Source organism: Lineus longissimus, chromosome 9, assembly GCF_910592395.1.
Source record: "Lineus longissimus chromosome 9, tnLinLong1.2, whole genome shotgun sequence".
NCBI lineage: Eukaryota > Metazoa > Nemertea > Pilidiophora > Heteronemertea > Lineidae > Lineus > Lineus longissimus.
The window spans coordinates 15586117-15608118 of record NC_088316.1 but is presented as its reverse complement, the minus strand read 5'-3'; the positions used below and the strand labels follow the sequence as shown (position 1 = coordinate 15608118).

The following is a 22002-nucleotide window of genomic DNA, read 5'->3' as shown; positions in this document are numbered from 1 at the left end:
GACAACAGAAATACAGTGGAACCTCTCTATTAAGGACACCCTCGAGAAGTGTTGTCCTTAATAGAGAGGTGTCCTGATTAGAGAGGTCAAATTGAATAGAAACAACCAATTTGGGACCAAACCTAGTGTTCTTAATTGAGAGGTTGTCCTTAATAGAGAGGTGTCCGCTAAGGGAGGTTCTACTGTACATACAATACTACCCGTTCCATATTCATACATGTAACTAAGGCAATCTCTCTCCTTCCATCTATTATGTACTAAGTGATGAAGAGGACGTCCATCAATATGGTGATTAATAATTCTAAAGCAATGATTTATGTATTGATGAGTGGGAGGTAATTAGGCGGCCATCTTGGATTGAGTAAGGTCATCTTATTTTGGACTGATTCAAAAATGGATTAAATGGAAGTTCTTATATTCTTGCTGAAGTCTTTCAATTGAATTCCCAGTTCTCACAAACCCAAACCTAGACAAAGCAATCAGAATCAGAACTTTCCACAATACCTTTCAATCAGAGGAAATAATTTTCAATCAAGCGCAGTTTTAATTCAGCAGATTTGGCGATGATTCCTTCAATGATTTCGGATGCGACAGCTGGGTCCAGGAATCTAAACCTGAAAATTGATTATCAATCTTTGGGTGATTTAGCCTATATTGGTGGACCAACGGCAACCTTATCTGGAACCACATTGAGACATATTGCCTGATAAGTTGGTAAATGGTTTGTGGCGGGTGTAGAATTGGTTTTTCTGTGCTCGATTTCTGGATATTCCGGTCATTGGTTTTTGTGGTACATGTAAGTGGTGCCATGGAATCTTCATCTTCACCATTCACATTTTCATGACATCACGTGATGCATACACCATATTGCACCCCACACTCCACAAAAGCAAAAAAAAATTAAAACTCCAATTTTACCAATCCATTTGTTAATAACCAATCTTAATAAATAATTAAAAGTGGTTTTTTTTTCAAGTGATGAATTTGAAGTTGACGTGCTTCAAATGCGGTTGGACCGTAAATCAGCAGATCCATGTTATATTGAAAACCTAGTCATCGTTAAAAAAATGATCTCAATGATTTGGTGAGGATATTACATTATAATAAAGAATAGAGAATATGACAAGGTTCAGATTAAATTTCTACTTAGATTGTGCAAATGGTTCTTCTTGATGTTCTTCAATATCGTTCGAATTGTGCTGGAGGGTTGCTTTTGAATGTTTAATGATGTCGTCAAATTGAGAAAATTAGAATTAGATGGAAATGATTTAGGTGACTCACCTTGTCATATACAGGGCTTTGAAGATAATTTAGCCAAATATATAAAGCAGATGGTATGAAAACCATTAGCAACAGGGCTTATCTGATGATATGTTCGACTATGATAGCCTTCAAACCGAATAAAGGCAATTTACGAAGTTTTGAGAAAACACTTTCCCCCCACCTTTGCCAGTTTTTCTTTGCCTGACTTTTCTTGCCAAGGCAGCTAGGTCTCGTGTTGTGGAGTATAAGTTTTACACATTGTTCCTCACTACAATTAGCCATCCAGTTATATCCAATTGCCGCAGAGCATGTGCGCTGAGTAGCAATATTGTGATTAGATTTCTTAACGTATCTTTGTCATATTACATGAGACATGAGAGTATGGGGACATCTTCACATATTGATCGCCAAACTAGAATGTCTAAGTGAGGAAATTGTACATTGTCTAGTGTATATTTGATATTGCTTTTTCCGTGGTAATTACTTTTCTGTGCAGGTTTTGTTTAATATTGTTCCGTCAAATATTTTTTATGAGGTAAATACAGTGTAGGGATTAGGAAAGTTTTACATTCTGAACAACTTGTTTTCCTGTCCCCATTGGTTTATGTGTAAGATTGGATGACATGCTGGGAATTGTAAAAAGTGTTACTTGTATTTATTGGTTTTTGCTGATTAAAAAGTGAAACAAAGTTTTCTCAAGACTTGGAACTAATCCTGTGTTATTACCTTTCATTTGCAGATGTTGATATTGATGAGCTAATCTAATTTACATAATGATAATGTTGGCTCATTTGCATGAATTTGTTTCTCTTGTTTTGCATGCTTTGTGTAATAAAATTAATATTGTAATTTGTATTAAGATTAGCTAAACACTAGAAGTTGCAAAATAAAAACAAATTACCCTCTTCGCAATTTTCTATTTGAAATTCAATTCAACTGTTTTGATGTAATCTGCACGAATCTGGGGTACTAGATTATAAAAGAGAATAGAGAAGTCCATTAACCATCTTTGTTATCTAGGTTGGTTAATTCCTGTCAGCCAGGGAAGTGTACACCTTCATGAGGTTATAACTCACCCACATCAGTATGTGCACTTGCCACCCCTACATAACAAAGAACATAGTAAATGGACTCCTCCACCCTGTAGTTCATCAAGTGTACCAATGGCCGCAGTGTTTTTGTGCATTTGTGTGCTGTGAGATTTCAGTTATACTTACTTGATATTCAACGTGTTGTATGCTTTATTTAACAGGTCTTCAGCAGTCCACCTTATGTAAGTGACCGGCGATGTTATTTTTTGTTTTCCTTTCTTTTGTTTGATTTCTATCCTCCTTCCGTTTGTTTTCTGTCCCAGTTTTCTCGTCCCTTCACTTTAACGTCAGCAATCAGGTGTTAGCAACACTTTCGCTCTTTTCTTAATACTGAAAATGAGCATTTTCTCGGTTGTTTTATTTTCACATATTATATTGTGCATTACTCTTCTTGAAAAGACATACATTTTCTTTGTAAATTGCAAAAAAAAATTTATTTGAAAAACCAAAGAAATTTTGAAGAAAAACTTTTATTTGTAAGAAGATTTCGCCAATTGCAAAAAAGAGCTGCAAAAGTTTAAATCATTACAGTAAGTAGAGATTAAAACTTTGAGTCAATATTTTAATTAGTGGTGTGATGCGTGAGATTTTGATGAGCTGTGTTGATGGGTGGCGGTTTGATTCTTTGGGATGGTGGAAATTAGTAAATCTTCTATTTGCAATATATGTTATTATTTAGTGCACGGTCATGGGTTACGTTGCATATGTTTCACTTGAGGTGGCGACTCATACACAGTCATCATCATCATCATCATCATCATCAACACCATGGTGTTGTAGTCCTTGTGGATCTTTCCCTTGGACAAGCAAAGCATCTGGCCAAGTCCATGATGAAAAGTTTTGTAGAAACCTAGAGCAGTTTTGATGCTGAAATCACTGATTAGCAGTATTCTTGCTACAGACTGTCCTGAAAAGTCTCTCTATATCTCTTTGCATTTCTATTGAACCTGGCTTTAGAGTTGTTAGAGTAATGCTTGAAACCATGAATTCAGACCTCAAAAGTGCCAGGCTAACTAGCAAGCATTATAGTTCCCTACTGTAGTAGATTGTCCTACAGTCTCCAAATCTCTTAGCGTGCTAGGTAGAGTTAGAGTATCTTACTTCATTCTTGTCTTTAGATTCTCTCGACATATGATATGTTGTGCCTCATATAACTCTTTTTCACTCTTGCAACTTTAACAATACAACACACTGATCTTTGATTTCTCAGTAATTGTCTCATCTACACCGCTTGCTCAGTTTCTTTGGCAATAACATTAACCTTTACCAATGCCCGCAAACCCTTTCAAATGGCTGTGACCATGGAATAAAATGGCGGCTATGACCTTGATAATATGGTGGCTATGACCTTGAAAAGATGGTGGCTATGACCTTGAACTGTGAGCAAGGTCTGACCAGTGTTCCCCTCATTGCTGACATTAAGATAATGCACCACCTCTTTTTTTCTGGTTTGATCTGTTGGAATACCAATACAGGGCTTGCCACTTTACGTCAGCTCATGGCGATGATAATCATTGATCCTTTTCACTTAGTTTCTTGCCGTGGTTTATAGGTTTTGGAACCTTGCATATATCAAATGTTTGATATGGTGGCAAGAGTTTTGGTACACGTTTGCATAGTCTTTTCTTCACCCTATGATGAACATTTCTTTCATAAACAAGTACAATTTCATTTATGTTATGTGCAGTCATTCAAAGTAAGCTTTATGCTTTTGCTGTTTAAAAGAAACTGTTTCCAACATCAATACCACATGAGAACACGTCAGAACATGACAAACTTTTCATTGTCTCTTACAAAGGAAGTTGGCATCATCTGCTGACTAGATTTTTTGAAAAACATGATGTACACTTTTGTGGAAAATGATTCACAGTCATGATCAGCTCTGAAATAAATACGGGTATGTCAATTTGGTGAAATTTTGGTGAGTACAGGCTTTTTGCATATCGGATCGATCTTTGTGAAATACACTGTAGTATGTTGTGATCAGAGCACCAGTACTTAGCGTGTCTGTTAACCTGGCAGTGTATCATGTAGTGATCACAGCATCTCTTCACAGCTTCTCTTGTTTATGTGATTTAACATTGTTACATTTGTACCGGCCAAATCTGGTCAATTCTGGCCTACCACCAACTTCTTAACCCATCCATAAAGCATATTTTTAATCTACAACCGAATCCAGCTTTGTACATTCAAATTTCCCTCCATTTCATCTCCACTGCTAAAAACCAAACTCAGGAATGACTTATGTATTTGGTATTGCTACTGTCAAAAATCTATAAATTTGTCATGTTTGCTACTAAACATGTACATCTAATTACACCCACTCGCAGTTTGAAGAAAAAAACAACAAGAATCCAATAACATGAATGAAACATTAGATGTGCTGACGGCTATGACAAGTTTTCAATATTGCTGTGTGATCGTGATCATCTCCACGATTCAATATCCAATATAAATGAAGACTAGACTATATGTATCAAAACATCAATATTGCTTCATTGTATTTGTAACAACGATTGAACCAGGAATCATGAGCACCTTAGAATGTATGGAATCTGACACGAAACTTGGTTAAATTTCTCCAAAGTCCGTGGCTTTTAGAATCTGCAATAACATGTAAATGCCGGAGAAGACCGGGAACAAAACGCCAATAAACAGTGAATACCCCGGTTGGGTTAATTGCAACCAGTGTGAAAAAAGAAACAAGTGATTCTCTGATATTTCCTCATGCTGGGTAACCCATGACCACCAGTCTGACATCAACTGAAGCTGTGGCCAACATGTGTCATGTCCGTTGCATATTTAATGTTTCCCTTCACACCAGTGTCCTGTCTGTTACTTGAATAAGAACGTTTGGTCGAAACCTGTAAGAAAAATATGCCTTTTGGGCCCCCTACCAAATATTGGGGCAGAAAAATATGTTTTTCGGTTGCCGCTGGTCCCCATGTGGACTGAAAATGATGTTCCTGCAGATTTTAGAACCTCATCAGCCCTTGGTACCGTAGCAGTCAAACAGAATAACTGAGTGTGGTGCTGTTCTCAAGATTAAATTGGAGTTGCCGCCAGCCTCATTGTGTCGAGTCAGCAATTGCATGTTATCACACCAGTGACTTGTCGATTTCATGCAAAACAAAGCACGTCGGGAGTCAATATGCCAATAAATTGCCACTCGGGATGTTTGGGAACAGTGTTCATGAATATGGAGTGATGGACCGGTGGTGGTGACTGACGAGATGCAAGCAAGAGCAAGACACTTAACCTCACCTATATGTATCTTAAATTCGAAGTTTGCCCTACCAGAATACCATACCGATCAAAACTTGAAAGATTTCAAGCCTGCAGTGGACAAGCATCTCTCCGCCTGGGGAGGGATTCTCCTAGTCACTTTTAGATTAACTAGGAGTCCTCCTTGTTTTGTAGTAGCCCATGTACTTTCCATTCTCTGCTTCTGTGCAATTATGTTGACGGAAAAGAAAAGATCACTTTGTCTTTAAACCCTGTTGGTGGTACAGAAAGTCACTTCCCCAATTTACTTTGTGTAGCTTGCTTCAAGCACATGCTGAGATCATTTCACTTTGATGTGGCTATGTATGTTTGAGAACAAAGGAAGGAGCTTCGTCAGCCTCCTTATAATGACTTAAGGTGTATATTTTTGGGTGAAATCAATTTTATACTTGAAGAGCAACGTCATCAAGTTCTAGTTCTTTTTAGTGTGTCATCGACAGTTTATGCTTCAAGTGCATGGTACCATCGCTGAAACTGAGTCATGGCTCACATTTTTTCAACCTTTTGGCTTTCCTGATGAGGTTACCACTTAGTGTTCTGAGCGTAAGTCTGATGGTCGATATCGTAGAAGTTTGCGTGCCTCCACGATCACTGCTTGAGTGCACGTCATCGTGAACAGAATCTTCATTGGCATGGCATGCATACTGATTTGGGGGGAGACAAAATTTACGTACGTAAATTAACCACGCCTTAAAGTTGACCTTCTGCAGGAAGTGTGGTCTTATTGAATAAAATGGCACGAGAGCCAATCAACCTAATACATGTTATACGAAGCAGATAGCTCGAGTAATTAGTGTCCTGATTGCATCGATCCCATGCTATGAATTACGAGATGTACATCATGATATTTATCATAGTTGTGTTACATTCTTTAGCAGAGACTCTAACTGTGGGATGCAATGTGGCAGTTGCTTCTCTGGATTTTAACAGTGTAAACTGTATATTGAATGATATGGCGTGGTCTGCAAACAAGAAATTGCTAGCGCTGCGACACAGCTTTCTCACAGGAAGTGGACTTCCTCTGGAGAGGGTTAACCCTCAGAGGCATGCTTACTAATCTAATTCAACGTGACTTATCGTTCATATTCACGTGACTTCTCCTGAAATTAATGACACCTGATAATCATACTATCCCTTTCATCACAAATCATCTTGGACTGCTGTGCGATTAGTGTGGGGCACTGTCTATGAGTGTACAGTGACTTTAGCCTACCGAGGTGGAACAGATGTTGAACCGAGCGCTGGTGGTGTCATTCTGCTTCCTTAACCCCTTGAGAGTCACAGGCGTGATTTGCATCCGGATTACCTGATCACCATGGTTTCAGCAATAAGGGAATGTCTGGTAATGAGCAAACGGCAGACTTGTTTGAGTAGTGTGGGACGTTTTCGGAACCGTGTCGGTTGTTGGGAGGTCGATGACAGGAACATGAAATATTGTATTTATTGAAATAATCAATCATGTTACTAGTATTGACGAGCCATTTCTGTCTCAAGGTATATGTGTCTTTGGGAATCGCATAATGAGTAGACATCTTAGACTTTCCGTACTGTGCTGAAGATGCTGTTATCCGATCTAATGAAGCAAATTGAATTTGTCTCGAGATAATCAGATTTCTATGTGAAGCATCTTCATGTTCTTGTAGTGTATGTATTTATGATGTTCATTTAAAAGCTATTAGAGGTACTTTCCAGGCTCATGCAGTTTTATCACTTGGCTCAAAATATTTTGTCAACCTTTTCATTCTTTTGACCCAAAAAGTTCAAGTCCAGTTGGAAGGACATTACTCTGCAGAGAGAGGGAGGAACAGCAGTGTGGGGGATTTGTACCCCAAGAAGTGCTGGTTGGAGAATCGAAGAGTCCTCTGAATGGTCCACAAAGATTCTTAGTCGATCAAAGTTACAAAGTAGCAGTTGAAAGTTTTGTGCAAACTCTGGACCTGCAACTAGTATACAATGTTATACAATAGTTTAGTTTTTCACTTAAGCGTTGGAAGTTTTCATCCATTTGGTAACAAATTTATTAATGGGTCAACAGAACCCCACACATTGTTTGTAGTCTGATAGCGTTGTATCTGCACTTAATTCATTTAGAAACTCCACACTCTGCGATAACACAGCGGCGTTCATTTCCCTTGTTGCCATTACTCGGGATGATCTATCGTGGTATCTCTGCCGAGGATGCTCGTGACTGGCTCATTCTTAGCGGCTGAACGTGACAAGCAAGTTGGAGGAGGAGGGGGAGATCATGTTTGGCACTTTAATGGACGCCCGTCTCTCGCCTACTTGTTCATCGTTCACACAGCTTCAAATATGAATTGCGCGGTCACACTCTTTACCAATCTAATCATTTATTGAGATTAATTCCTTTGAGGGTATAGTCAGAGTGATTATGAATATCGTTTAGTCTAAGCGAAATCAATAAAGTTAATTGCTGGAAATAAATCATCATTTTCGGAAGGACTTGCAGTTTAACGCTTTAGAGATTAAATACGTTAAAGTTTGGACTCAGCCAGAATATAGTGAAACAATGCCAGAAAATACATTGCAAGGAAATGTTGCCAAAGTTGTTTGTACAGTGCTGCTACATTACAACTGTATGTGCTGAAAAACAGGGAAATATAAAAAAAATTCAAATGTAGTCAAAACTCCTCAGGCAATGGAAGCTAAGAAAACTGTTCTAGGCTGACTTGTTATTGTTTCCACGATTGCTCTTATCAGTTCCGAACGTAATGGATCAGGCTTGAAAATCTTAAGTAAATGGATGAAAATGACTTTGTCTCATTAAATTTCCATACCTCTTGGAAATTATCGCGACTATTCGAATTCTGCTCTAGTTCAAGCCGTACAACTCCATCTAATTTGTGGAATTCACCATCCCGTTAATCTGACTATCATGCTTGATCATACGTCAGCTTCTCGAATGACTTTGAATATTTGACTATCTTTCTGGTTTTTTTGTGCGAAATGCTTTTGCATGGAATCTTTTGCTGAGAGGCTTTTAAGCGATGGAGCTTGGTATGCAATGACGTATTGAAATTTCTTTGCTTTCGTTGAAATTCATGGTTTTAATGATGACTCTGCAGCGAGAGGCTAACTTCAATAGTACTCTATCATTTTCACTCTTTGACAAATGGTTTCAAGAGTTGTCACTGTCGCAATAACAAAGTGAATGATTTTCAATCTGCCAAGGAAACTTGATCAGAAGCTATTTGCCGAAATTTAAAAAAAAAAGGCGTCTGAAGCAAAGCTGTTTCAAATCGTGGCCAAGTTAGCATGGTACTCGATCCATTGACAATCCAGCTTCAAATACTTCATCTCGTGAATTATGGAAATTGGAATCGATACCAATCGCACAATTTCCTATGCAATCTGATTGGTTGATTGCTACACTGTTGACAACTGTTCAAATCTGGTTCCACATTCACCACGTTCATCCGGAAAGTAAAATGATAAAGTGCATGTTGCTAATTAAGAAAGAAAAAAATCAGCCCTTTATGATGAGGAACCCCCAAACCGCCCTCATCTGTGATAAATTACTTCATAGTTTCATAACTTTTGTAACGAATTGCTTTGTCTAAGCTGATCATTACAAGCTTTCCCCAAAGGAACATTCACAATTAGGAAAATTGCAAAACCTCAGTGAGATTGCAGATTGCAAATAGCTTGTGCAATTATTGTGATGGATTGCTCCCTTGATACGGAGGGTATATATCTTGGTTAACTTTCTAGCGGAACCATGAAGTGGTTATCACAAAGACATTGGCACACTTGCAGCATTTGTGAGAATATTTTCTAAGGACGTGAAGGAGTCGACACCATGAGATGTCTCTGTGAGAGACTTAAATGAGTATCAATTGCTTGTTTTAAAAAAGATTTCATCCTTCTATGAATGGCAGCCATTACCTCTCTTACACCAAGAGAGTTTTGGAGTTGTCTATCGAATTCTTGCTGTCTGAAATTTGTAGGGCACATTTGCTTCTGTCAAAACCCCATCACAATCTAGTGCTTATCTCGTGTCTATTTCCCTTGCTGACAAAGGCAAGAACGAATTTGCTCTTTATCTCCCACCAGCACACTCTTTGAAAACTGCTCTTCTCTTGTAGCGTCAAGTGCATCAAGTGGGGGGAAAAAATGGTGTTTTTATCAAAGCTGGCCTTAGGCAGGACTTGGGATGAAACGAGAGGATTTCTCATCAGTGTACGTGTCAATTCGCCGAACAATCTCCACAGAAAAAACAAGCGGTGTATTCCCTTGGGCTAACTCTTCACTGACGAGAGACTTCGTACATTGCTTGGTTTAGATATAACAGTGGGTTGGTGGTCTGAAGAGTCTATTTGACATGATTGGGGAGGAGTTACTGTGGAATTTCCCCTGATGGGGTATCGAGCACGAAGATCTTGAGGTTCAGGGACCGATCCTTCCTCAATGGTTGGATGAGTAACCACCATAGGCGAAATTTGTTTGGCTGCAGTTCCCTGACCAAGTATGAGATGACAAGAGACTCCGGTGAGACCATGGTGTCAATCGAAATAGCGACCTTACCATCAAGGATCTGACTCGAATCAAACCTCTTGACCACTCGATTTTCCTCTCCACTCGCTGACTGACCACCCGAACATTCACATATTGACCATTTTGGGCTCACTCGACTTCATCCCTTCAGAGTGTCTCGTCAGTTATTAGTATTCTCAGTAGCGTCTTCCAGGAAATTTAATGCTGGGCCCAGTATCCCAGCCAATAACAGCCAGCTTTGATGGCTTTCCGAGACTCTCCTTGCTATGCTGTGAAGATGAGTCCGAGGCACGACTGTCGTGTTGGGAGCCATTCCCAAAATTGATTGTCGTGCCTAAAGAGGTTTAGCGCCGATAGACCTGGTGTATCAAGATCTAAACTATGATGAAGGGGGAAATCTGGTGTTCTTGGCATTTCTTAGCAGAAGGTTGCAGTTTTCCATAATTGCACTTAGAGATATGGGTATTTGATGTCATGGGCTGGTCTTTGTGGCAAGGATTTGGTGTTAGTTTCACAATGGGGTCCTGATTGGGTTTTCTAGCTGGTCTCATCTTTTAACTTCACTTCAGGATGTTCAAAGACAATCATTACAGTGTCATGCATGGCAGTGATATTGTGCCATAGCAGGTGGGTCTAAGGGAGAACTACCATATTTACCGTCTGAAACCTTGTGATGGGAACAAGTTGCCTCGACGTATAGCTTATTCTTAGCTTTATGGCATTGGAACATCAAATTCGAGGTTGGGGTCTCTGCAATATGTATTGAACAAATCTCATTTGACATGATGTACTAATTGTATAGTGGGTGGTTGAACTTTTATCTATGGAGATAAATTATAATGAAGATCGATGAAGACCTGGACTTGACCTTCAAGCTCTGGCTACTTGAAGTCCAAATAGTGAGAATGTCAACTGCTCGCGTGATGTGAACCATTTGTTTATCATGTTGACAGAATCGATGAAAGCTTGAGATTGCCTTTTTCAATTGATCACCATCGGAAGTCTGTCATGTTTTCTCTTATAACAAATAATTGGTAAATGAGAAAGTGGGTCTATAATGTGGGTTAGTAGCTAGAGCGCTTAAGAAAGTGGGCAGAGCTGCTTGGCCAGTTGTTGAGATTGCCTGAGAATATGTTATTGGACAGAGGGTGGCAGACTTGTTGGAGTGGGTGAGACTCCATGCCTTGGTCAGTTGTGAATTAGCCATCTGTCAAGGAGTGAGGAGTGGAACTGCACAGGGCTGGAGGCGTGCATGGTCAAGGAGTGCTACATTTGGGGGAAGGGCACTAGGGGTCCTCATACCTTCCCGACTTAGAGAGTGTTATGACCCATTGGAATGATAGGTTTTGTTTTCCTTCTATTGATTCACCACATGTCGTATCGCATGCTTCTGCTCAGCTTCGATGATACTTCGACACGATATCCAATAACCGATAAATGTTTCCGATAACATCTTGAATTTCACAAATGTTGAAGTCTTCTCTGTCAAGAATAAAGAGTACTGAACGATCGTTTCTTTCAATCTTGAGACAGAGCTAGCTGGAGCTATTACAATTGACACCACCTGCAGTTGATTTGACTGTAATAGAAAAGTAATTTTGGGTTTCCAGTTGCTTCCAGCAACCAGTTTGATCTCAAGCGACGTATTTGAGAGACCAAGTGGAATCTATCAGGCCGGCTTTGAGCCGAAATCACTGTCTTGCGGAGGCAAAGAAGAAGAACTGAACCGAAACTTGATCACTCAGTACCTTAGAGAAGTTGTCTCTGATCTTCAGAAAAAGTTAAGATGGAGTTTCTCTCTGATCCATTAAACTTGAAGATGATTGCGACTGAATCGGAATGCTTTCTCTTCATCTTTCTGGTGATGTCAAAGTTGCCAAATAACCATCATTTCAGAAGAAGCATGCAGGAGCTATTGTCTCTCTACTCAAAGACGTTTGCTGACTAACTTGTACAAGTATATTGCGACTGCCATCTCAGGCTGTATGTCTTATTCTTGTCACATCTTGTGTTTTTCAGTTGGTGGGCGCCCAGTTTGACCTTGAGAAGAACTTCATCATCCAGGAGCCAGAGAGCATCACTCATATGGTAGAACTGCTCGAGCACTGCACACCAAAACTACAGGTAAGATCACAAGCTCAGAATAAGATAATCTACCAGTAGGGAGAGGCTGTCCTTGACTATTATCTAGTCATGTGGAGTCCTTTACCAGGTTTTCTTTACGAACAACACCCTCTTCTGTTCCCCCTGGCCATCACCTAGTACTTTCGTTATTGTGTGTCAAAGAGTGATTCGGGTTGTAGCCATGATTCCAGAGGATAGAGCCAAACTCATAATACAGCCAGAAATGACCATCAAATCACTGCAGTATTCTGCAAACACTGGCCAACTCACCTTGAGCGACAGTCCATTGATTTCCTTTCCCTGACTCCCCTCCACAATTGGCAACCAAAAGAAGTAATCTATTTATCCCAGGCGAGTTGGCCGTCTTGCCTCGGGATAGCCACGGATATGGGGAATCGATGCGAAGGGTAAAGATTCTATGGGATTGTGATTACAAGCAGTAATAAAGGAGGTTCCGTTCGTGAACGCAATATTTGATTGAGGTCCTCCACGATGAGTTTGGGGCTCTTGATTACCTCCGAGGTGTGATATCTAATTATTTGTGATATGGAGGAGCCCTGGAGGAGATGCTCACAAAAGCCAATAGACTCAAGACTGACATTAGTAGTTAGGGTATCACTGTGGACTGAGTGGCCATTGCGCAGACAATTGCAGACTAACATTTTGCCAAAAGAACCAAGACAACATGTTTGCCTAGTGTTTGACTCCGCAGTTTTCCTTGAATACTTGTATCCGTTTTCACTGTCAACTCAAAGGTTCTTCTTGCAAAAAGGTGGTTGCCAATGATATCTGCGTGGGAAGAGAGGTAAAAACGCAGTCCATTGAAGAGGAACATTTGGCAGTAAAAGTCATATGTTTGCCCACGCAGTCTCGAGTCAAACGTACTTCTTGAAAGTTGCTGTAAATATCACAAGCGTAGAGGTACTTTAAGTAGTCTTGGTTCCACTACAGGGTTTAGATCCGTTTCTATCGCATCCGCATCAGGTCCGAACTTAGCTTAGTCCGGACTAACGAATGTGGTGCAGTTCGACTACAGGATTGGTAAGTTAACAGGTACGGCTACAGGCGGCGCCACTCTATGCGCGTTAGGCTAAACTCTTCAAAACTGGAGGTAAGGAAACATGAACAGCGAGCCATAGTTAGGATAAAGCACTAGAATTTACTTAAATTAAGAATTGAATAATGAAATGAGAAATGAGAACGAATCAGAGTTGACCTGTTGACAGAAATACCGCGTGTTGTTTTGACAGAACCAACATTTCCGCTCATGCGCAATACGTTCACATTGACACGCCACCTGTAGCCGTACTTAGTAACTTGATCTTAATCCGGACTAATGCGGTTCCATTACAGGTAATTTCTGCTTTAGATCCGGGTCTATTCTAAGTTCGGCTTAAATCCGCTTGTCCTATCCGCACTTAATAAGACCGCTCTTAGTGAGAGCCGGACTTGTTTAGTCCGGACTAGCTGTAATGGAATCACAACTAATTCGGATGTAGTCCGCACTTTCCTGTAGTGGAACCGCAACTTATGTAGTAAAGATAGACAATCTTAGATCATTACGGTGTCATTATTGGCTTGTTCAGACAGCTGGGTCAAGTGCTGACCGTACTAAGGGTAGTTTCAGTGATCATAATCTACATAAGAGCCAGACAGTGGCGTGTTGACTTCTAAATTAGAGGTTGGTGGAAGGCTTGTTGCTGTGTGTTAGGGTCGTGATGGTGTTTGCTGGACAGTTGTTAGGCTCTGACTGGCTGCAGAAGAATGATTGACATTGTTGGTACGTGTCCATGAATGGACCCAGGACATCCTTGAGAAGTTTGCTAGCTAGGTTAAACTTATCCACAATGGAAATGCAGTCTGAATGCTTGTGTAGCTGACTAATGATATGAGACCCAATGTGGGTTGAGGTAGAAGGCGGGGAATGTAGCTTTTTGGTTGCTATGTTCTCAAATCTGAAACTTCATTCACTTTCTTAAACCGGTGTTTGAAAAGAAATGTTTCTCTCCCACTCCCAGAGTCGAGCTTGATGTGGGAGCACAAGTCAAGTGAACCAACTGATCTGAGACAGCACTCTCAGCAAACCTCAATATGCCTTTCCGCTCGTTGCTTTGGTGCACCAAAAGATTGAAAATTGTCTTTCCCTGTATTTACCTTGCTCCCAACATACACTTAAGATGGATTACAATTTACTGATTGAGAATCAAAGCACATCTTCTGATCCAATCACTTTGATGCCGAATCAACTCTCGTCTGCTTCATTGATTTAAAACGCCCAGCGTAAAATTTACAGGCAACCATCGGTGAAAGCTGCTCCGTTAAATCTGACTGTTCTTGTTTTAATGCAAACTTTGATCAATTGCTGCTCACTACTTTTATTGGTGGATTGATTATTTTCATCGTCAACGTGATCTGCGTTAACATAAGGTTCAGTTGGGGGTCCTTGTTTGACGTACGGGAACCAGCTATCAAATTGATGGGAAGTGCGTGCTGCATCAGAAATGTAAAAATTGACACAACAGGATCTGCTCCATCCTGAGTGTCCTGAGCCTGGTCATTTTTTCAATCAGTAACATGGAAGGGGAGGAGCATGGTGATGACCTTGGTTTCTGTGACTGATACCAAGCAAGGAGTCCTGTGCATTGTCTACTATTTCTCCACTTGTCAATTACCATCGTAAAAATTAATATGAACTCATCGAGTTTCATCTCCTGGGTTTTAAATGATCCCACCAAGTCGATATGTTCTGACAGAACTCAGGTGCTGAAAAATGTATGATAGCTTCAAGTATTTTCAAAGAAAAGGCTTGGCAAAGGTTTCCCTATCATCTATATTGAAGTCTGTCAGTATCACCTAGAAAATATCTGCCTCAAACAGAAATAGGCTGTCTGCTGTTTGGGAATAAAAGCGGGATAATAGGAAGGAATCTGAGCACTGAAGAGATCATCAATCTTGATATCAAAGATACCAAAAATGTGTGGGCAGCTGTTGCATCTCTGACTGTTTAACATGCTGAGAATCAAATCACAAGTGTCAAAGTCAGAAGTCTTAAATATGTGAGGGCATTTATTGTTGGAAAATGTCAATCTCGGGAATGAAGACTTAGAGATGCTGTTATCGCAATAAGGGTTGTTAATCCGATCAGTCTGGGTTACCGGATATTTTTCTCTATCGTTGGGTTTTTTCTTTGCGGTTTTGCAATTTGAAAGCGGCTGTCGCTTGCTTGAATCACATTCTCAATTAGTCAGTCGTCATGTTGTCATGGCTATGTATCTGGTTGCAGCGACCGAAGATAATGACTTATTCAGGTTCTTCAAAGCTCGGATGAGTTTTTCTTTAAGACTATGATAACATGTTCACGCCTTGTCAGTTTCTTTGGATGCAAAGTGAAATCTTGTCACACAAGACTGAAGCGATTTTTGTGTTGCAGAATGTCGTCACCAGTGTTCAAGAATTTCAGCCTAAGGATGAGACACATTATCGCATTGTCAATTCTTTTCTTTGAGCATTTGGAATTTTCTGTTTAATTTCTTTCCCCATTTGTACTTTCAGGCTGAGATATGGAGTGTGTTTATCGCCATGGTGAGGAAAAGCAAGAGGAACTCTCAGGCGTGTACGGAGGTGGAACTCATCAATTATGTCCTCAACAGGCTACCGGAGGCTGATGATGTGGTTGCAGGTCAGTAACGACTGACAACATTACGTGTCTTGTTATTGGAAATAAAAAATTATCATTCCAGTGCCTAGATTTGGAAGTGGACTGACCGTGTGGTTTGCTTGGCAACCTCCACCGAAATGGAGATTGGGCTTGCAGACATGCCAGACTGCTTGTGTAAAAAGACAAAATGGTCACCCTACCTTGTAACATTTCCCGTTGGGCATGTATGGGTAAAGAAAATAAATATATTTTGGGGTGTGGGGAGAGATTTGATGACCACACCCATCAGTACATCAGATCTGTTGGCCAGTGTTTTTGATGTGCCCAGCGTTGTAGGTCACCCTCTTAAAGGATGAAAAAGAAAGACACTACCAATACCATGGTCTTAATTAAAGTTGTTATCAAGGTATAAGCCGTCTTCTGCCATGTACATTACCCCACGCTGTTAATTACCCTCTCTCTCTCTTCAGATTTGCTAATTGATTTGCTGGGAGCGCTAGCAAGCTACAGCATCACTGTCAAGGAACTCAAGGTTCTCTTTACTCACTTGAAGGCAAGGAATGGAAAATGGGTAAGGCTTGCAATTAACAGTCAGGCAAGGATCATCAGTGGAGGCCGTTCAAGCTCATTGTTATTTGTCAAAATGGCAGGTTGATTGGCCTGCATCATTTCCGTCTGACATTGCTTGATTCACGAGTAATATTAAAAGATGCAATGTCTTGATTAATCTTACTGGTTTTAATACAGTTTTACAAAAGTTGATTGAACTGGGAAACACTCATTGGAATCACTCCAAGCAAGTGAAAATGAGTGCTTTTCTTTGCAAAATCCAAGGTACATCCATAGTAACCAGAACGATAGTCATAGTTTGTTTGTACCCCTGTTTAACCTTGTTGCAGGCGAGACATTCTGTGAAGTTGTTGTCTGTCCTGCGTCAGATGCCCCAAAGACATGGGCCGGATGAGTTCTTTAGCTTCCCGGGCAAAAAGGGATCGGTAAGTACTAGATCTGTCTGTCCTTGGGCCACAGGACAAGAAAGATAATCAGTACTCTTTCCAGTCCGGATTTGAAGTTAAAATACCAAGTGTAGCCCAAGGGCAAGTGATAATTATGCTTGACGGTGCGTTGTTAGTATTTTGTAAGGTGGGTACTCCAAGAGGTTGGAGAGGCTACCAACCTAAAGCTAAAGGAGACGTGAAAAGACGACACTGTGTTAATGATGTCAGTACAATGGAGCATTGATTGAGGGAGAGAGGTTCACAGCATAGTGATAGAGCTTGGAGCAGACGGGAGGAAACAACTAAAAGCTTGTGACTAGGAGTGGTCACAATAGCCATCAGAAGTCAAACTTTTTGAAGGGCCGGAACTTAAGCCCAAGCAAATAATCCTGCAAAACATACCCCGAAGATGTTGATGTGTCATCGCTGTGACGACCCTCAAAACTTTTATGATTATTTTCTAGGCCATTGCCTTGCCGCCTATTCGCCAGATGCCATATCAGAATGGGTGGACATTCTCCACATGGTTCCGGTTAGATCCGGTCACAGGGGTGTCAATAGAGAGGGAAAAGCCATATCTTTATTGGTAGGTAGTAACACGAAATAATGGACCATGATAGCTATCCAATGCAAAATTTGCCATGAGCAGAATCGCAGTCTTGAAAGCTCTGTAGAATTGTCTATTCCTTTAAGTGGTTATTGAAAAACTGGCTCATATGTTTAATATTTATATATTTTTGCTTTCAGTTTCCGCACGGGTAAGGGTATCGGATACTCAGGTCATTTCTTGGGCAATGCCCTTGTCATCACTGCCATGAAGATCAAGGGGAAAGGCTTCCAGCACTGTGTCAAATTTGACTTCTTGCCAAGGAAGGTGAGTACTGTATCAAAAGTAACATTCCCGCCTTTCCTTCTTCATCAGTTTTCTGCCAGATTTCCACTTGGCTGCCTAGATTAGCATAACAGTTGGATTTTCTAACCCATTGTCTATATCTTCCAGTGGTACATGGTGTCAATAGTACATATCTACAACAGATGGAGCAAGAGTGAACTTCGGTGTTACGTTGATGGTGCTCTGGTCTCACAGACGGACATGTCCTGGTTTGTCAACAGTAGCGATGTAAGTTCTCCGGGAGATAAAACTCTAAGCCATTAAACTTTAGTTAATTCTACACCATTATGATAATGCTTGCGGGACTGCTCATTGTCTTCCTGCTAGTTAGTTAGAGTCAAGATTGATGGTTTAATCTTCATGGTGAACAAGATTGGCTTCAGAAATGATCCCTGTGGGACTCCTTTCTCTGAACATGCTAAAAGGAACACAGTTAAAATTTTTTGATGCCGAAGCTAGAAGGGAGCATCTTGAGCTGAAACATTGGTTGAATTTTCCATACAAAAGGATATTAGACGTAATTATGATTGGTGATGATATCTACATGTACCTACAACTGACGTTTTCTGTTCCAGCCTTTTGACAAGTGTTTCATCGGTGCATCGTCTGAAAATGAGGTGGATAGTATGTTCTGTGGTCAGATGTCGACGCTGTACATGTTCAGTGAGGCGCTCACCCCTCAGCAGGTTCAGGCCGTACACCAGCTTGGCCCTGGTTATAAGGTAATAAAGAGACTTTGAGTTTATGCTAGTTGAACTGCTATCAGTAAAGACTCTGGGGTGGTCAATTCCAATCTGCCAGTCAATACATCCAGCATCAAAGAGGTTAGGTCTCGGCCACATCGTATGTGCACTTGCTACCCCTACAAAACAAATAATATAGTCAACGGACTCTTCCTGTAGTACAACCAGTACCCTATTGACCACTCGCCATGTCAACCTACGTGCTTGTGTTGTTCTACGACAAACAAAATAAACGATTTACACATTCCTACTACCCCATGTTTTATTTACACACCATCGGCCAATAGCCCAATGGTATCATTATTGGAAAACCATGACAATACTCCAGGCATTGAGATGTATGGCATCACATGTGGGAAGAAAGTGGTTGCTTTCTACTCCTCCAATAACCTGTCTTTTTCACATATTTTCAGAATCAGTTCCGCTTTGAAAACGAGTGCAATAACGTCGTTGCTGAGCCCTACCGCCGTGTGTTGTATGAAGCCAAGCTCACTCACAGCATGGTGTTCATGTATAACCCTATCGCCTGTGACAGCCAGCTCTGCCTGGAGTCCTCTCCGAAAGGAAATCCATCGTTCTTTGTCCACTCTCCGCATGCTCTCATGCTGCAGGTAAATAATCCAAATCAAGTTTGGTGATGTAGTGAGAATCAATGGGCGATATGAATAAAGACTAGCAAATGCTTTTATCTTAAACTCCATGTACATTTACACTAGACCTTCCTGTACAAAATTGAAGTAAAAGCATTTGCTGGTCTTTATTCATATCACCCAATGCTTACACAACAGCGAGTGTGGAGTTGCGAGCGGTGAAACCAAGCTTCTATGTTTTAAACATTAATCTCACCTCGAAAGTCCCAAATATGCTTGTTTTCACAGGATTTTGATAAAATTGGATTGCATACATGTCAAATGTAATGATCTTGGTTTCCTTGTGAAATGTATTCAAAACTGTTCAGGGAGTTTTTCAACACCTCAACTTCAACAGCAGCAACATCAATACTCAAATGTTAGCGGCCTGACTAATAGAAGAAATGAAGTGGAGTTATCTGATAGCTGAGCTTTGCCTAAGTCAAAGTCACTGGGCATATGTGATGCCAGACCAGAAACCGTTTTGATGCATTTTCACTCAGTGAGAGCAAATCTGGTGAAAGAAAAGTTTGTTTTAGCAGAGATTTGCTTGCAATTGGCAGTGAGAAATCCACAGGAACCAAAATTCATCGGTAATCCTATTATCAATTTCAGGACGTCAAAGCTGTGATCACACATTCCATACACAGTACCCTCCACTCTCTCGGTGGTATCCAGGTCTTGTTTCCCTTATTCGGTCAGTTAGACTGTACGCACGTGGCGGAGCAGGGCGCGGAGGAAAAGGTTGATTATTCGATATGCGCGTCACTCATGGCGCTACTTGGCAATCTTTTGGAGAGTTCCACCACCATTCAACAGCAGCTGCTACAGAACAAAGGATTCCTGGTTATTAGCCACTTATTAGAAAAGGTAGGTTTCCTATGCTATATTTTGAAGAAAAAATGATTGACCTTTTATGACTTTGTCTCATGAACATATAGCGTGTGTCCTTGGACAAGTCATTTTACTTTCGTTACCTGGCTTGTTCTTTGGGGAATAAAACTGAGTCACTCTTTATAAGGCCTATCTGGTGACTGAGGTTCATAGAGTAGTTTGTGACGGTTTCCTCCTCCTAGCCAATGAGCTCAGGTTGTGCCCAACTGTAGTGGTACACAAGAAACGTTCACGACATCAGAATCTTATGAGTCTGCAACTGTATTGAATTGGGAATGATTCGCCTCTGGCAAAGTAACCAATACTGTTCCTCTCTCATTTTCAGTCGTCCAGAGAACATATAAATGGTCAGGTGCTCGGCTCATTCCTGAAGTTGACCAATTTCCTAGTGGCCATCCCATCGTGTGCTCCATTACTCAAACACCTGTTTGACCACATCCTTTTCAATCCTGCCTTGTGGATCTACACTAGTGTAGATGTAAGTATGCCATGTTGTAACTCTTAGGCCTACTCAACCCTCAAGTCCATTGAAGGCGAACTTCCCAGCCAGAACTGATGAGTGGAGAAAAGCTATGTAGGGACAATCCTTTCTGATGAAACCAATACATCTTTCAAAATGTTTGAGACTTAGGATAGTTTAGAAGAAGGAAATTCCAGTATTTCATGTCATATAAAACAAACTTTGGCTTTTGATTCCAGGTCCAGAACAAATTGTATTCATATCTTGCCACCGAATTTATCAACGATGCCCAGATCTACACAAATATCAGGCGGGTCAGTGCAGTATTACAGACCATGCACTCACTCAAGTACTACTACTGGATTGTCAACCCCAAGGATAGGAGTGGTATCATGCCAAAGGGAGTTGGTGAGTGTCAGTAAAGTTTGAGGGGTGCTCCCCCAGTGAGCAAGAGACAATAGAGAGAGGTTCTAACTCAGGAAAATATGAGACTAAAACTATAAAAATATAATGTAACAAACTCTCACCTTTCTCCTCTTTTCAATTTTCAGACGGGCCTCGTCCAAGTCGCGAGGAGACAGTGAAGCTCCGGTCCTACATGCTGCTCTACATCAAGCAGTTGATCCTAAAGGGACAGGGCATCAATGATGATGAGCTGCAGGCCATTCTCAACTATCTCACCACCATGCATGAGGTGAGCTGTACTTCGTGTTCCCTGATAGGTCTTGTAGTGAAACATTCAGTCTGTTCACAAGAATTTAATGAAATCAGAAGAGTATATGTTCATGAGAATAATGGGGTTTAGAGTTTTTATCATTTCAATACATTTTTGCATCTTTACAGGATGATAATCTTCGCGATGTCCTCCAGTTCACTGTGGTACTGATGGCAGAACATCCAGCTTCCATGGTGCCAGCATTCGACCGCAAACACGGTGTGCGCACCGTCTTCAAGCTGTTGGCATCGGCCAATGAGAATATACGCATCACCGCGATGAAACTTCTCGGATTCTTCTTGATGAGGAGTACCCACAAGTAAGTTTAATCTATATATTATGGACACCTTGTTCTTTGGCTGAGGGTGTCCTTTGTTGGAGGTGTCTGCATTACTTATCTCTAATTCACAGGAGAAGGTGGCTTGCTCTATTATACAGTTCATTTGGAAGTGGCATATAATGTTTTGAAGTGCCTTTAATTCCTTATTTCATGCATCTTTGAAGCTGCTCCTGGGAATATTTTGAATTCAAACTGTAATGAAGTAACTGACTAAATATAGCTTCAAATAATTCTTTCTGAAATTTCCTCAAACTTCAGCTACATATACTTTGAGACTTGGTAAAATTCTTTATTAGATTCAGTTGTTGTACAATAGACTATAGGCTAAATTCTCCCCCAGATGAGTTGAACTCACAACTATTAAGTAGTTCCATAATATTTGTATATCCCCAAGTCAT

The 22002-nt window shown here is 40.6% G+C and overlaps 1 protein-coding gene across 7 annotated transcripts in view; it reads left to right on the top strand.

Annotated features, from left to right (window-relative positions):
- Positions 1-22002, top strand: part of LOC135493265 (neurobeachin-like) — an 87845-nt gene that overhangs the window by 13405 nt on the left and 52438 nt on the right. For 4 of the 7 annotated variants that reach the window (XM_064780408.1, XM_064780413.1, XM_064780407.1 and 1 more), the window contains exons 2-16: positions 2516-2536; positions 12171-12275; positions 15828-15954; positions 16404-16504; positions 16833-16928; positions 17396-17517; positions 17679-17805; positions 17932-18051; positions 18399-18545; positions 18980-19177; positions 19811-20065; positions 20415-20567; positions 20789-20957; positions 21101-21243; positions 21393-21583. In XM_064780408.1, coding sequence (XP_064636478.1) covers positions 2516-2536; positions 12171-12275; positions 15828-15954; positions 16404-16504; positions 16833-16928; positions 17396-17517; positions 17679-17805; positions 17932-18051; positions 18399-18545; positions 18980-19177; positions 19811-20065; positions 20415-20567; positions 20789-20957; positions 21101-21243; positions 21393-21583 — 2075 coding nt within the window. The remainder of the gene's footprint in view (positions 1-2515; positions 2537-12170; positions 12276-15827; positions 15955-16403; positions 16505-16832; positions 16929-17395; positions 17518-17678; positions 17806-17931; positions 18052-18398; positions 18546-18979; positions 19178-19810; positions 20066-20414; positions 20568-20788; positions 20958-21100; positions 21244-21392; positions 21584-22002) is intronic. The other 3 variants (XM_064780409.1, XM_064780412.1, XM_064780410.1) reach the window with 1 other exon arrangement.